Genomic DNA, 14,172 nt, shown 5'->3' on the forward strand with positions numbered 1-14,172 from the left:
TTCAACAGTGACGTGTTTGGATAAAAATAAAACATAAGAATTTAAAAGGAGTCTTGTTTCATCTCTGTGTGTGCGTGACTGTGTACAAGAGGCTCCATTTGAGTGCCATTGGCAGTAGTCTATCAGTAGGGATGGTGGGTAGGTACTGGGACACTGACACTTCTGATCCAAAGGGGGGCACTCTTGTCTCAGGAAATCAGGACTGCAGGGGAGAAAGAAGAAGAGACAGTCAGCCTTAAATCCCTCAAAGGGGAGGTTGTGTGAGGCTAAATCTTGGCCAGATATTATCTTTTGGAGTCAAGATGGCACCCTGTACCTCTGATGCACCGTGTCGATCCTCAGTGGACGACTCTGTTTCCCTGACAACAACTGCCTTGGTCACCTGCATGTCAGGATGCTGCTGCTTGGCTTCCTGTATTGCAATAGCCAAAGCCTGCGGGGAAAGAGTGAACTGTGGCTCTTGTGTAAAATAAATCACAGGAACACATTTTTAAATTCTAGATTTTTGTTGATTTCTGTGTTTTTTGGCTCAAGACTGAAGTTAAAGCTCCTATTCAAGGACTCAGTCAAGATGAAAATGATTTATTCTGACTCCTCTGAATCACAGCACTGAGGCAAATAAGAAAAGAGCTGGATAAAAACAACCCCCCAGATTTAATAAAATGGAAAAATACGGTTCAAAAAGTCCAAGTTAATGAGAAAGTGACGTGCAAAGCAATAAATATGGAAGATGTGTTTGGGAACAGGTGGACTTTTAGATGATGGGAACTTACAACTACATCATTAAAATGGCATGTATATGAACATTTGTGTTTAATGTGTGTGTAGTATCCAACCTGTCATATTTCTCCCTTCTTTCTTTTATTGTTGCTTACGGTTGCTTGTTTAATTTAACATTTCAATCACAATTTTTTATTATTGTGAATTATAAATTTGGAAGCAGCTAACCAGCATATGTGAAAATAGTTAATGAAAAAAAATTAAGTATTATAAATGTTCAATGATGTTCAATAACATCATAAAAGTGAAAGTTAACACAATGTCAGTTCAAGAAAGAGATTTTTCTACACATGGAAAGACACTTGAGGATCTTGAGTGAGGATCTGCTACTTTTCTTTGTCATGTATTATTGTTAATCTTAGGGTTGACTAAATTGTCAAACTCCACATTTTTTAAAATGTCACATTGGACTTTTTCCACTATTTCTTAATAATTTGTAGTCTAACAATGGATTGAAAATAATCGCCAAAGTAACCAATAATGAAAAGAACTGCTGGTTGCAGCCCTGCTCACAATGAACAGTTGATTTCATTTCATTTATTCAATTAATGTATTTGTTCAACATATGAAATGACTAAAGTAGGCCGATATTGATGTTAATGTTTGCAAAAATGTAAAAACCATCATGTACTGTATGTAGGAAGGTTTAATCTATGACTTTTTGACATGGCAATATTTAAATTCAAAGGACATTAAGTGTTTAATAGCCTGTTTTAAAATACAGGTTATTAATAGTTCCAAGACCGAAATAGTAAATAATCAGAATAGATGATTAGAAATGTAGAGTACTTCTTATCCGCAAAGATCCAACAAATCCAATCCAAATACTACAACACCCAAAACCAGCGACTCATGCACACTTTACCGTGTCATTCACAGTTCATTTGTTCCTGTCAGCTCACCTGTTCTTGGTCGACATCATCGTCTCCTGTGATAATGATCCTCTTCTCGATCCTGGTCTCAGAGTATCCTCCTTTCACCGTCTGCAACACACAGTGACTTTCCTTTTAATAGCCTTCAGGAGTCCACACTGAACTCAGAAGAGATGAGATGCACCTGCGCATGTTGCAAAGTCCATTTAAACATAATTATACATAAAATCATAAGCTCTTGTAACTTCTACTTCGGCTTCTCTACCTTGGTGACATGAGTGGTTGCCGAGGTAACGTTTTCAGTGACAAGGATGGGCGACCCCGACGCCTCTCTGCCAAGACTGCTCATGTGCACCTGAGAAAGAAAAACAGCTGGCGGCATTAGACAAACATCGCATTCATTACATGAATACAGATGATAATACAAGCTATAATTCTTTTTTACGCATATTTGAGGACATCTTATCAAGGCACACATTTATAACACATTTTATTCATGTCTTGCTCTCGTCTGTAAGTAGGTTTAAACCCTGGGGAGCAGGAGGGACTGTGCTGCAGGTTGAGTTAAAATTGGAAAGGTCCTTCTGTTTGTACTCACAGGGGACACACTCTGTCTCGTAGAGTAAGAAACTTCACTCAGGCCACTGATGCCGTGATCCTGAAACAGACAAATTCAATTATGTGACTGTTTTATAACATAATTAAATTTAGTTCTAGTTCCACCAAATATTATTTTTAATCAAAAATATGCCTCACTAAATTATGCAGCTAACCTGATCTGTGAACTCCACAATGGTGGTGGTGACCTCTGACCCGTTGGGTTGAGTCTCTGTCCTGACGTCCGTCTTCCTCACCGCCGGTGTGGGCATGACGTCACTGGCCTCTCTGCTCAGCGGTGTGACGGCAGAGACACGACTGGGTTCTCTGTGCGAATGATCTCTGTCCATCGACGACGACACCGGCACCGACCTCTTTGGTTTTTTGGGCACTACAGGCTGAAGTGAGAGAAAAACAAAACAATGTTGGTGTTTGTACATTTGACAGATGAGGCAAAAGATCTGTTGCCTTTGACTTGAATTCAGCGTGAAAACAAGCTTCAAAAGGACCGAGAGTTAACTGATGTAAAGCTGAAAGCACTTTTCTTGCAAAAATGAAGTCAGCTTGCCAGTCTGGCCTATGAGTGCTTGGCCGCCACAAACCAGTTATCCCTGTGGTAACTTTTCTGACACCTCCTGCTTAAAACCCAAAAAGTAGTTAATTTATACTGACAATGTAAGGTAAGATGATATATACATGTTAAACACTGTGCTTTTTAAACTGTCAAAATATAATCTATAATGTAAGTTTATAGGTATTTTAGGTTACTAGTAAGATAAAAAGGGAAAGAAAAAACCGGAAGGAGAAGAAATAGAGTTTTTTTCCTCATAAAAAGCGTTGAACTCATTGCCTGTCAGTGTGTTCATAACAACCAGTTAATGTGTGCTTTACATTCTACGACTGTCAACACAGAAAAAACATTAAAATCTGTGACAAACACCTCAACACCTCGGGTGTGATCACACCACACCACACACCTTTTTTTTCCTCCATTCGAACCACAGTGGAAACGTTGCTGTTCTATTTTTAAGTTTTTATATGATTCACTGACCAACTACTGCACATGACTGCGACTGAGCTTGTAAACAAAACACGCACTCGTCAACAGCTCACTTTGGCGGTCTGTCATCACACTTTAAAACTTGGGTGGCACTAAGAGGAAAGGAAGGTGATGGTGGTAGCAGTGGTGGTTGGGGAATCCAGACTTATTTCCTGTTGTTGCGCTCTTTTCTTTTATTTATTTCCCTTGTGCTTCTAGTTAAAAACACAGAGAGGTATGAAACACTTGTATATGCATTTTTAGGTGACTAAAAATAGCATTGTTCTTGTTACCTGCCAGAATACATCAAAATAAAGGAGCAGAAGCCTGTAAGTGCTCCACACACACACTTGATATGAAAACACTAGCAGTACCTGCACATCTGGCCGTTTGACCTCTGGTCGGACGTCTTCAGCCTGGATGTGTTTGGCTGGAGGGCTGCTGCTGGCTCCTCTGGACAGAGGGGCCGACACTAATGGAGGAGGCGGTTCAGACGGGCCCTGCTGCTGCTGCTGCTGCTGGAGCAGGTCAATGCCAAAGCACAGACCTCCATCAGGAGACAGATCCCTGTCTCCCAGTTCTGACATGCCCCTGGAGAACTCCTCCATGCCTGTGTGCAGGTCCGTGAGGACGGTGAAATCGACTTCGGCCTCCAAGCTGGACGTGGAGCTGACCGTGATGCTGGAACATTTGCGCTCAATGCCCAGGTGGGTCTCCTTCAGATACAGGATCTCGTGGTCCTGGTCGTCCTCAGAGACAGAGCCCAAACGTCTTTCCCATGGTTCCCTCTGCAAAAAGAGTGCAGGACATTTATTACAATTTAACACTTGAATAAAACAACAACAGTTTGACTGATATTCCCCTGAGTGGACAGTAAAATAAACTTAAAAAAAAAACAAGATATCCTATCAAAACAACCAACATGCCATGTGATGTACAAAAATACATTAATTAGGAAAATAAATAAAAAATGAATTTATCTTTTTATATTGTCAATGTAAATAAAAAATATTGTAAATGAGATTTAGTCATTGTGTAATGTTAGCAGTTCAAAATCATGTGTTTTGAATTCTGGTGGTGGTGTTTCCCCCGTTCATTAGATGTTAAATTTACTGGCTCTGGTGACTTTAATGAAACCAGAATGGCGAACCTTTGCAGATAAACATTAACACGCTATTGAAAACATCTGCAAGAAAAAAATGTGATAAATAACTAAGTGTAGTTTGTTTAGTCTTTTCCAAAGATGCGGTGGCTAAAAATGTGGAAAAACCATTAAGAGATTGGTGGAGCTGAGAGATGACTCACTTCGCTGAGAGGCTCCTCATGAATAGCGGGTGTGGGAGGCGTCTCCTATGAAAGAAAAACAAACACCCAGCAGACATTAATAAAAAACAAATAAAGCTGTATCATATCATACAAACTACAACAACCACAAACCATGACACCAATCTTATCTTTACTGTAGCTAATGAGTGTGTAAATTTTTATCAGAAAAGAGAGCAGAAATGTTGATAACAGTATTTTTCTCACTGCATTGACATAATGTTTGATAAAAACAGTATTTGCCAAATTTAGAGAAAGTATAGTTTACAATGTCCCCAACTGACAGCGTTTAAACTAATTGCTTTTGTACCAAGTGGAGCTTCCAGCATCATTAGGTATTAAATGTAAACACTTCATTCATCCACTAAAGCTGATTTTAAAGGGAAAGCTTTCTTTTTTTTTCTGAAGTTGGGTTGTATGAGGTACTTATTGATACTCAGTGTATCACCTACAGCAGATGGCTGCTGGCACACCCCCAGTTTAAAGCAAAGTTAGTACCAGTGTGAGAAGCTCAGCAACATACTGCTGTAGAAGGAGTCAGAAGAAAAACATATTTTAGCCACATGAAAAAGGCCTACCTACAATAAAAAGAAATGTCTATCTCTATGCTATACGTAAAATATTTTCACAGCTTTACCTTCATCGTCAGACAGCCGTTTTCCACAGGAAATCATCATTATATAGAACAAATTTCGCTCTCTCCAAAGCAACCAGACTCCATTGCGAAGTCATTTTACCTCACAGGACACAGAAGTTGCTGAACTACTGCTGCCTCGATCTGTTAGTTTGTTTGGGTTATTGTGTGACTTCGATGAATTTGAACTAAGCTTTTAAAACACAATAACACAAAGTAACTAACAGATCAAGGCGGTGGTAGACCTGCAGAACTCCCATGTTCTGTAAGATAAAATGACTGATTTCACTTACGGAGTTTGGTTGATTTGGAGAGATTGATATTTGGCTTACATAAAAAGAAAAGGCCAACCAAAAAATCACTGTACTTTATGTTTAGAATATTTTCCCTGCTTTACTGATGGGAAGCCACCAATATACAAGCCAAACATGACTCTCTTCAAAGCAACCAGACTCCATGTACACTGCTGCCTTAATCGGTTGATTTGTGTTATTGTGTGATTTTGGTGATTTAAAGGGTTATTTCAGATTCACCAAAGTCACACGAGACAAACAAACTAACCAATCAAGGCAGCGGTAGACCAGCAACGCTCATGTTCTGCAAGGTAATATAAGTGTTTTTGCCAAAGGAGTCTGATTGCTTTGGAGAGAGTTATATTTGGGTTATATGATGGTGTTTTCCTGTAGGACAAGTGTGTTTGACAGAAAGGTAAAGCAGTGAAAATATTCTAAATGTAGTGCACACTTAAACTGATATTGACTTTTTAAAGTAGGCCTTTGTTAGGTGGATAAAAAACATTTTGCTGCTGACCCTGTCCACAGGTGTGAATTGTTCAGCTTCCTACATCTGTACTCTGGCTGCGTCTTGTGGTGTATCAACCTCCATCTACTGTAGGTAATACGCTGACTATGGAGAAGTACCTCATACAACCTCACTCAAAAAAAATCTAACTATCCCTTTAAACTTACACAATAACCACATATGAGAATTCCCAGAGTCTGTAAAGCTTAAGGCTGTTGAGGCATGCGCAAAGGGTATATTTCACAGGTTGACACCATTAAAAATGACTGCAAGTGCAATGGTAATGCCATGCACTGAGAGGTTAGATTTTTCAAAAATCCCTTGCAGGAAAAAGGTATTCATATTCGGAAATGCAGCATATGAATGCCTAAGCCCTGAAGAGGTTTGGCAGCTCTGCAGCCCGTGATTACATCTAATCGCCTTTTTCATTTTCTGCTAGTGCTACAGAGGTGCCAAGGCAGAACATTTGCTTCAAATGCCCTTCTCAGCCATTTATAAAAAAGGATTTAAATTATGTGAAAAAGAGGTTTCAAAGAAAAATGGTGGAAAGGTCTTGCGCTCCTTGCAACAGCAGCCACCTTTATCCTGTGTGTGAGGATGTTGGAAGGAGAGACCAGGCAGGTGTTAACGTGACAAGTTAAGGTGGGATAAAAAGGGACGCCTAAAGCTTAAGCATTGTGAACTTTTGCTTAAAGGCCCGAAGCGTTCTGAAATGGCCAAGCAGATGTCAAGCTTTGCGGAGGGGGAATAACGGAAAGCAAAAAGCTCTCTGAGGCCAATGATGCGATGCGAAGGAACGTGAACTTTTGCTTTCTTATATACAGCATGAGTTCTGAAGTATGTGTGTGATTTTTTTTTTTGTTTTTAGATGGTAAAAACAAGAGTTGAACGACATCGCCTGAAGCTCATGCAATGTTTTACTTTCCGATGATGGACAAACAGGTTTAGGGGGCAGATGGTTTACCGCTTGCTTCCTCTTGGCTGTTTCTTGGCTGGGCGTCCTGTGGTGGACGTGGCTGTTGTCCATGTTGCTCTGTCTGTCCCTGGACCACTGCGTTTTCAGAGGGAGAGTTCGAGGGGGAGCTGTTGGAAATTTGGCGGTAGAGAAGGGATTCTCTTTAAATTCTGAGCTGTTTTGAAAATGATCTTCCTGTCCTCCTCTTGTCCACTGACTTTGTCTACAGTCTCTGAGCTCCTGTTGTCCAAACAACTCCTTACTCTGTTGATGGTATTTCGTGGCTCCTGTATTTTCCTCGACAGCATCTGTGGCAGATTGCCGTACAGTATTATCATCCACCCAGGATTCATCTCTTGATTTTGTTATCTGTACATCCCCCATCGCACCGTAGACGCCTCTATCAGACTGACTTTGAGGGTTTACAACACCTTTGTTCTCCTTATTCAAAGACTTCTTTGATCTCTGTGGCTTTAGAGGAACTATTTTGGTGACTTCCGAGTGCGAGTTCCCTGTTTTGTTGCAATCCTTCGCGCCCGTGAGGCTCGGGTCTTTTATTTTCCGAGTCTCACAATGCCTCGTGTCACTCTCGATTCTACCCCCGTTGCCCTTTGGGAGAGAATCGACAGGCAGAGTTTCAAAGGTCCTTGGTCTCTCTCGATGAATATTGTGTTCGTACTGACAATGCCTCATTGCACTTCCCTGTCTGTCAGGTGGAGATCCATATCCATTTTCTTGGACGTCATTTCCCCCTAATACAGAATCATGATGTCCATTAGTTGCTACTGTTTCATCCATATCTGTTAGTCCTGTGGCTGTAAAGTCTGTCTCCTGTTTCGGTGATGTTCCACGTCTAGTTTTTAAAGAGTCCTTCTGTGTTTGACAATTGTTCATATTTGCTTCAGTCCAAGGAATCTTACTCTTTTCCAATTTAGAGTACATATCCAGCGCTCCTTCACAAGTGTCCTGCTTGTCAATCAATTTGGCATCAGCGGTCGCCTATGTTGACATAGAGTAAACAGTTGCATTAGCCTAGCTACTGTAGAGAAACTGCTCGTCCATCTGTGATAGCATTGCTACCCCTCTTAATAGACCTTTTTTTTTTACAACCACTTGACATGAAACAGTAGTGTAAACACAGGTGTTACCAGTGATACTATTTAAGGTTTTATACCATTCAGGTCAAATGGATTCGGGGATAGTTCGGATTATTTGATGTAGGGTAGGTATGAGGGTCAGCAACAAAAAGTATTTTAGTCACTTAAAAAATGTCCAATTAGAAAAATAAAGCATAAATATACAAGATATTTACAATATTTACACCAAATTATCGTACCATCAGACAGCCTTTCGTGACAGGAAACCAGTCTTATAAAAGCCAAATATCACTCTCTAAACCCACCACATGCCACAGCAAAGTCAGTCATTTTACCTCACAGGACATGGGAGTTACTGATCTACGGCTGCGTTGATCTGTTATTGTGTGACACAAATAAACTAACAGATCGAGGCAGCGCCAGACGTGCAACTCCCCTGTTCTGCCAAGTAAAATGACTGATTTCTGTTATGGAGTTTGGTTGGCTTGGAGAGCATAATATTTGGCTTATATAACGGTTATTTCCTGTAAGGAAAGGCTATCTGACGGCAAGCAAAGCTGTAAAAATATTCTAAATATAACATACATGTGTACGCTGATGTTTTTTTGTTTTTTGTTTTTTTTTAGGTGGACTTTTTTAAGTGGCTAAAATACTTTTTCTTGCTGACCATGTCCACGGCACTACATCACTTAACTTCCATCCAAGTACTCCTCTCTGCTTCTCCAAACTCCATACACTCATACAACCCCACTTCAAATGATCTAAACTGTCCCTTTAATTAGTATCCTTAGTGGTACCTCTGTTTACTCTACTACTTCTTATCAATATGGCAGCCGTGAAAAAGGTCTATTACTGTAGTGAAGATAATAGAGATTAACTGGGAGACCTACGACTGCAAACTTTGATGCATTTCATGGTGCTTTTCTGATTTTCTGTGTTTTGGTTCAATGGAATCAACATTTGCATGGAGTAGAAAAGATAGGAAAGGGTGACCAATACATTTTTAGAAAATCACAATAAATAGGTAATTAAACGTAGAAGAGTTAAGTATTACAACTTGGGAATAGGTTCTCGTTCTTACTGTTTTCCGCTCAGGGGTTCCTCCAGGAGGAGTGGCTGAGGAGAGGCGTTTCTCCCTCTGGGCCATCTTGCTGTTGGGCTGCCTCAAAGCCCTCTTCAGCTCATTGATGCTGGCCTGGTGCTTTTGTATAACATCTTCTGGCTTGTCCAGGTACTGCTGCTTACACAGTGAAAGGCACAGCAAGGACACAAATTAACATAAGTTAAATACCCAGAGCTGAATGTATTCGACTCAGTTCTACAGTTAAACTCGATATGGATTTAACCTGAAAATGAACCTGGAGGTTTTTCGTCTTGCTTTAGTGCTGCTCTGATGAGAGGGTGGCAAATGATTGTCTGTTTTCTGTTTTCTAATTATGCTGAAGGATGATTTTAATTCTAGTGAGCAAAAAGAGTCCTGGTAATCCATTTTTTCAAGTCTGATCTAACCAGTCTCTCTCTTTGTGTTAATGACTTCAGAACAGGTAAAAAACAAAGGTTTTGTCAGGATAATATTTCCTTAAAAAAAATGGTGGTTTGTTGTTGTAATACTCATTTGGGCCACAAGAGGCTGAAGTGCACTACTATCTCATATACTAAATAGAACTAAAAGTATTTATATGTTTTCCTCCAGGTGAGTTAATTTCTCCATGTACACAAGGTTCGTATGGAGTTAAAAAATTTTGCAAAATTGCTGTCATGTCTTTCCTTGGCTGCCGATTCTTGCCACCAATTAAAAAAATAAATTTTTACATGAATGCTTTTAGTCATATTTAGAACATGGGATAGTGATGCACTTCAGCCTCGTGTGGGCCAAATCAGTATTACAATAACATACAATTTAAAAAACGATTCTGACAAGGAAAAAAATAACCTGCCAAAACGGTTTTTAAAGAATATTAGTGAATTTTCTCCCACCCGTTATTAAAATGTAACTGCATTCCCTGAGCCTAACTCCAGCCATGCCATAATTTTGAAAATTGTGAAAAAAGTGGGCAAAGGGACAGAGGAAGGGGGTGGGGTGGGCTGGGGTGCTCGCGGGACAGGCACAGTAGGGGGCCGTGGCCTTTTGGCTATGTAGTAGGTAATGAGACATCAACCAGAGAGGCAGACATCGCTCAGTGTCGCAGTAAGAGCAGTTTCACAGACTCCCACTCAAGAGCAGGAGTTGAAAGAGGTGGTCTACCGAACTCTGCTCTGATCAGAGTTGGGCGGTCCACACTCTTTTTTTAAATATATATATATATAAATTACATGAAGCAGACTATTTCTAAATGGTTGGCTCGATGTTAGCATGGGTCCTGCAAGTTTCAGGATGATTTAAAAGAGGAGAAGGGGGTTTGAGCCACTTTTAAACCATGAAATGCTAACAATTATAAATGTATTAAGAAATATCAGTGTCAAGATCAGCACTGATGTGTTTCATCACAGTACAGTAATAAAATTTATTTTACAGCTCAAGCAACATGTTTAAGTGTGCAGTAGTTCTTTAAGTCAAAACACAGGACAGAAAACAATTTAGATCAGATTTAGAAAATGGATCACCAGAATTTTTGTTTTCTTCTCATTTGCCTTCTGGATGTAAAATACTGCACCCATTAAAGACCAGAAACATATGCAAACTGTATTATAGTATACTAAGATCAAAACGTTTATTTTTGGGGGGTTTTATGCTACACCAAAATTGCCTTCTGCACACAATAAAGATTTATTGAACTGAACTGAAGTGAATTGATTTGATTTGAATTGAGTTCAAGGTCTGAAGGTTTAAAGTAAAATATTTTTGTGTTGCTGCACATCTTACACATTATGATAAATAACCATTTGAGAACCAAACAAACTTTAAAAGATGTAGATCAAAACCTTAAACTCATTTACCTTGTGATTATATGCTGATCAAACTCTAGACATATAACAACAGAGTTTAACTGGGAGACGTGTTCAGAAAATATAAAACTGACATGCAAAACTGTGATATTACATCTGAGAAACGAAATACACAAAAAATAACCTGAATGTTTCCACAGCTTTGGCTGTTTACTGTGACCTAACAATAAGTGACAGGCACAGTTATGAAGAAGAAAAACACAGCACACCTGATGAGGGTCAAACACAGCACATGCCAAATAGAGAGGACAAGCAGTACCTCCTGTTTGGGCCGAGGGATGGCCACATCCTTGTCCGACAGATGAGGGAGCCCGAGGTGGGGCAAGTGAGAGATGAAGTGAAGGGTTTTGAGCAAAGCAGGAGGTTGGGGATTAGGGGGTTGAAGAACAGATGTGTGCAGAGACAAAGAGGTAAAGTGCTGCAGGTGAGTCAAAAAGGCAGGCGGCCACAAGGACAGACAAACAGAAACAGTTGCCACCATCTGCGCTTGTAGACTAAGACTGTTATGCCATTTAATGTTCTGCCAAGAAGACAGGGACAATCCATTTCTGTGTCAGCCAACTGGTAATTAATGCAGTCATCTATTGACTGAGCGTAAGTGCTTGGAGAGGGGGATTATTCCCATACTTCTTCATCCAAAGATTTGGTGAGAAGGCATTACAAAACCACAAATGAACAGAGACTTCAGTGACTTATGCAATGCTAATATTTCCTATAGTATTTGAAGGGACAGTCTGGATTATTTAATGTATCCATAGTCAGTGGATTAGTTACAGTAGACGCCAGTTGGCATATCCCCAGTTAGGAGAAGCAGCGAGGAGTACCAGCACATAAAATAAGCAATGAACTGCTGTGGACATGGTCAGCAAAAAAAAAATAATAATAATTAGGCACTTTGAAAAGGCCCACCTAAAATTTACCTAGATTAAGAAAAAAATTAACTGCTTTACTTTGCTGTCATACAGCCTTTTCCAATGGAAAACCTCTGATATACGAGCCAAAAATCATAGACCAGCAACCCCCCTGTTCTGTGAGTTAAAATTACTGATTTAACCTATGGAGGTGGTTGGTTTGGTCTGACAGCAAAGTAAAGTGGTGAAAATATTTTAAATGTAATGTACACTTAAACCGATAATGATTCATTTTTTCAGGTGGTTAAAATACATTTTGCCGCTGACCCTGTCCACAGCAGTACATTGCTTAGCTTCTTACACCAGTGCCCCTGCTGCTTCTTCAAACTGGGGACATCCCTACCACCATCTAGTGTCGCTAATACACTGACTATCAATAAGTACCTCATACAACCACAATTCAAATAATCCAAACTATCCCTTTAATAACTTTACCTGCGCAGAATTAATATATGATACACTGGAATCACCTTTACCATAACAATAAAACAATTTGTGAATCTATATAACAAATAAAGATTGTCTATCTAGTAAGTCTGTTTAGTATAAAAATAATCCAACAATATTATATCGTTAATTAAATAAAATAGAGATTTTTATTTATCTCAGCTGGAGCACCAGGAGATTTGTCAACTGGGGAAGCAGTGATTCACTGAATCATCAGCAGTGCTTAAGGGCCATCTGTGTATCCTGCTAAAAACAATCAATCGCTCTAATTTCACACAGGGACACTATTAAAGATGCATAAGCGTGAACATGTGTTGACAATTGAAACAAGCTGGAATTGGTATGTTTATGTCACTCTGGATAAGAGCTAAACGCCTATGAAGAAAATCTAATATGAATTTCCACTGAGACTATTTTCCAGCGGGCAGACATGAAAAAAAGGGAAGAAAGAGAATGAATAAATGTATATTAAACGTTTCCCGTCTATTCATCTGAAGATCGATTCATGCAGTTTCCATGGATTCTACTCAGCGGAATCCTGGAAATCATGACATGAAAAGAAAAAACATTCCCTCCAGAGACAAACAATCAAAAAATAATTGGTTGTGTTTACCAAACACAGAGTACGGATGCATGACCTACAACAACCAAAACCACACAGACAAACACTACAGTCCCAGGCCAAAATACCTCTGGTTTTGAGTCTACAGGCGAGCCTGCCTCCTCACCCTGCAGGAGAGGAAGGGGTGGACGGCAGAGAGATCAGAGAGAGAAGAACAGAGGTTAGCAAAGTGTGTTAACACTACAGCAGGGAAGAGAGAAGAACTGTTAGAGGTAGGAAGCTGGGCTAAAAAAAACAGAACATCTGCAGCATAGAGGTCATGTTAGATTTTCTGAGGCGATTTAAGAGATAGCGAGAAGAGAGGAGTCATACTGAGAAGTCTTATAAGTCTGAGGAGGAGCAGAAGATAGAGGAAATTAGGCCAAACAGAAAAGTAGGGATGGTGATTACAGTCTTAAATCAAAAAGAATGTGAGAGGGAAGGATGAGGAGAGTTAGTCAAAACTTAAGGAGGGATTTTTCTTACTTAGGGCAAAGCAACTGCTGTGCAGTTTTTTAAGTAATCCAGAGGAACTGCTTTTGTATGTTTCGTTGCACTTTCCTCAGAACCATTATTTATTTTTTCACACTTGAAAGGAAATATTTCATTATCAGGTGAGTGTTTGCTTCATTTACATTGTTACTGTCTGTGGCTCCATAATAGTAACTCATCCATATTGTGTGCACTGAATGTACGAGTCTATAGCCTAAGGCAGCAAACGCTGCACTTTAAACAATAGTTTGGATTTGGGATTGTATGAGGTACTTATCCGTGGTCAGTGTATCAGCGGGAATACTGGCGTAGGAAGCCAAGCAAAGTACAGAAACAGCAGCAAAACATATTCTAGCCATCTGAAAAAGGCCAAATTGGAAAAAAAAAAAAACAGTTTAGGTATATATTATATTTAGGATATTTTCACTACTTTGCCTTGCTGAGAGTCTTTTCTGGTTGGAAACCACTGTTATATGAGCCAAATACCGCTCTATCCAAAGCAACCATCCATTGGCAAAACACAGCGAAACACAGGAGTTGCTGGTCTACCACTGCCTTGATCGGTTTGTTAGTTTGTGTTATTGTGTGACTTTGGTGTTTTAAAAGGTTAGTTTGGATTCACTGAAATAACACAACACAAACAAACTAACAGATCAAGGCAGTGGTAGACCAGAAAC

General features: G+C 39.7%; 1 protein-coding gene across 5 annotated transcripts in view; it reads right to left on the reverse strand.

The window, feature by feature from the left end:
- Positions 1 to 14,172, reverse strand: part of LOC146325401 (band 4.1-like protein 1) — a 59,666-nt gene continuing 45,494 nt past the window's right edge. The window contains exons 13-24 of one of the 5 annotated variants that reach the window (XM_084721411.1): positions 13,093 to 13,131; positions 11,304 to 11,333; positions 9,180 to 9,335; positions 7,011 to 8,000; positions 4,594 to 4,638; positions 3,663 to 4,076; positions 2,426 to 2,647; positions 2,251 to 2,310; positions 1,918 to 2,007; positions 1,683 to 1,763; positions 317 to 433; positions 1 to 202 (exon numbers count right to left, since the gene is read on the reverse strand). In XM_084721411.1, coding sequence (XP_084577537.1) covers positions 197 to 202; positions 317 to 433; positions 1,683 to 1,763; positions 1,918 to 2,007; positions 2,251 to 2,310; positions 2,426 to 2,647; positions 3,663 to 4,076; positions 4,594 to 4,638; positions 7,011 to 8,000; positions 9,180 to 9,335; positions 11,304 to 11,333; positions 13,093 to 13,131 — 2,250 coding nt within the window. In that variant the 3' untranslated portion in view covers positions 1 to 196. The remainder of the gene's footprint in view (positions 203 to 316; positions 434 to 1,682; positions 1,764 to 1,917; positions 2,008 to 2,250; positions 2,311 to 2,425; positions 2,648 to 3,662; positions 4,077 to 4,593; positions 4,639 to 7,010; positions 8,001 to 9,179; positions 9,336 to 11,303; positions 11,334 to 13,092; positions 13,132 to 14,172) is intronic. The other 4 variants (XM_084721412.1, XM_084721414.1, XM_084721413.1 and 1 more) reach the window with 4 other exon arrangements.

The sequence above is a fragment of the Lutjanus erythropterus genome, chromosome 6 (assembly GCF_056507025.1).
Source record: "Lutjanus erythropterus isolate fLutEry1 chromosome 6, fLutEry1.hap2, whole genome shotgun sequence".
NCBI classification, from domain to species: Eukaryota; Metazoa; Chordata; class Actinopteri; order Lutjaniformes; family Lutjanidae; genus Lutjanus; species Lutjanus erythropterus.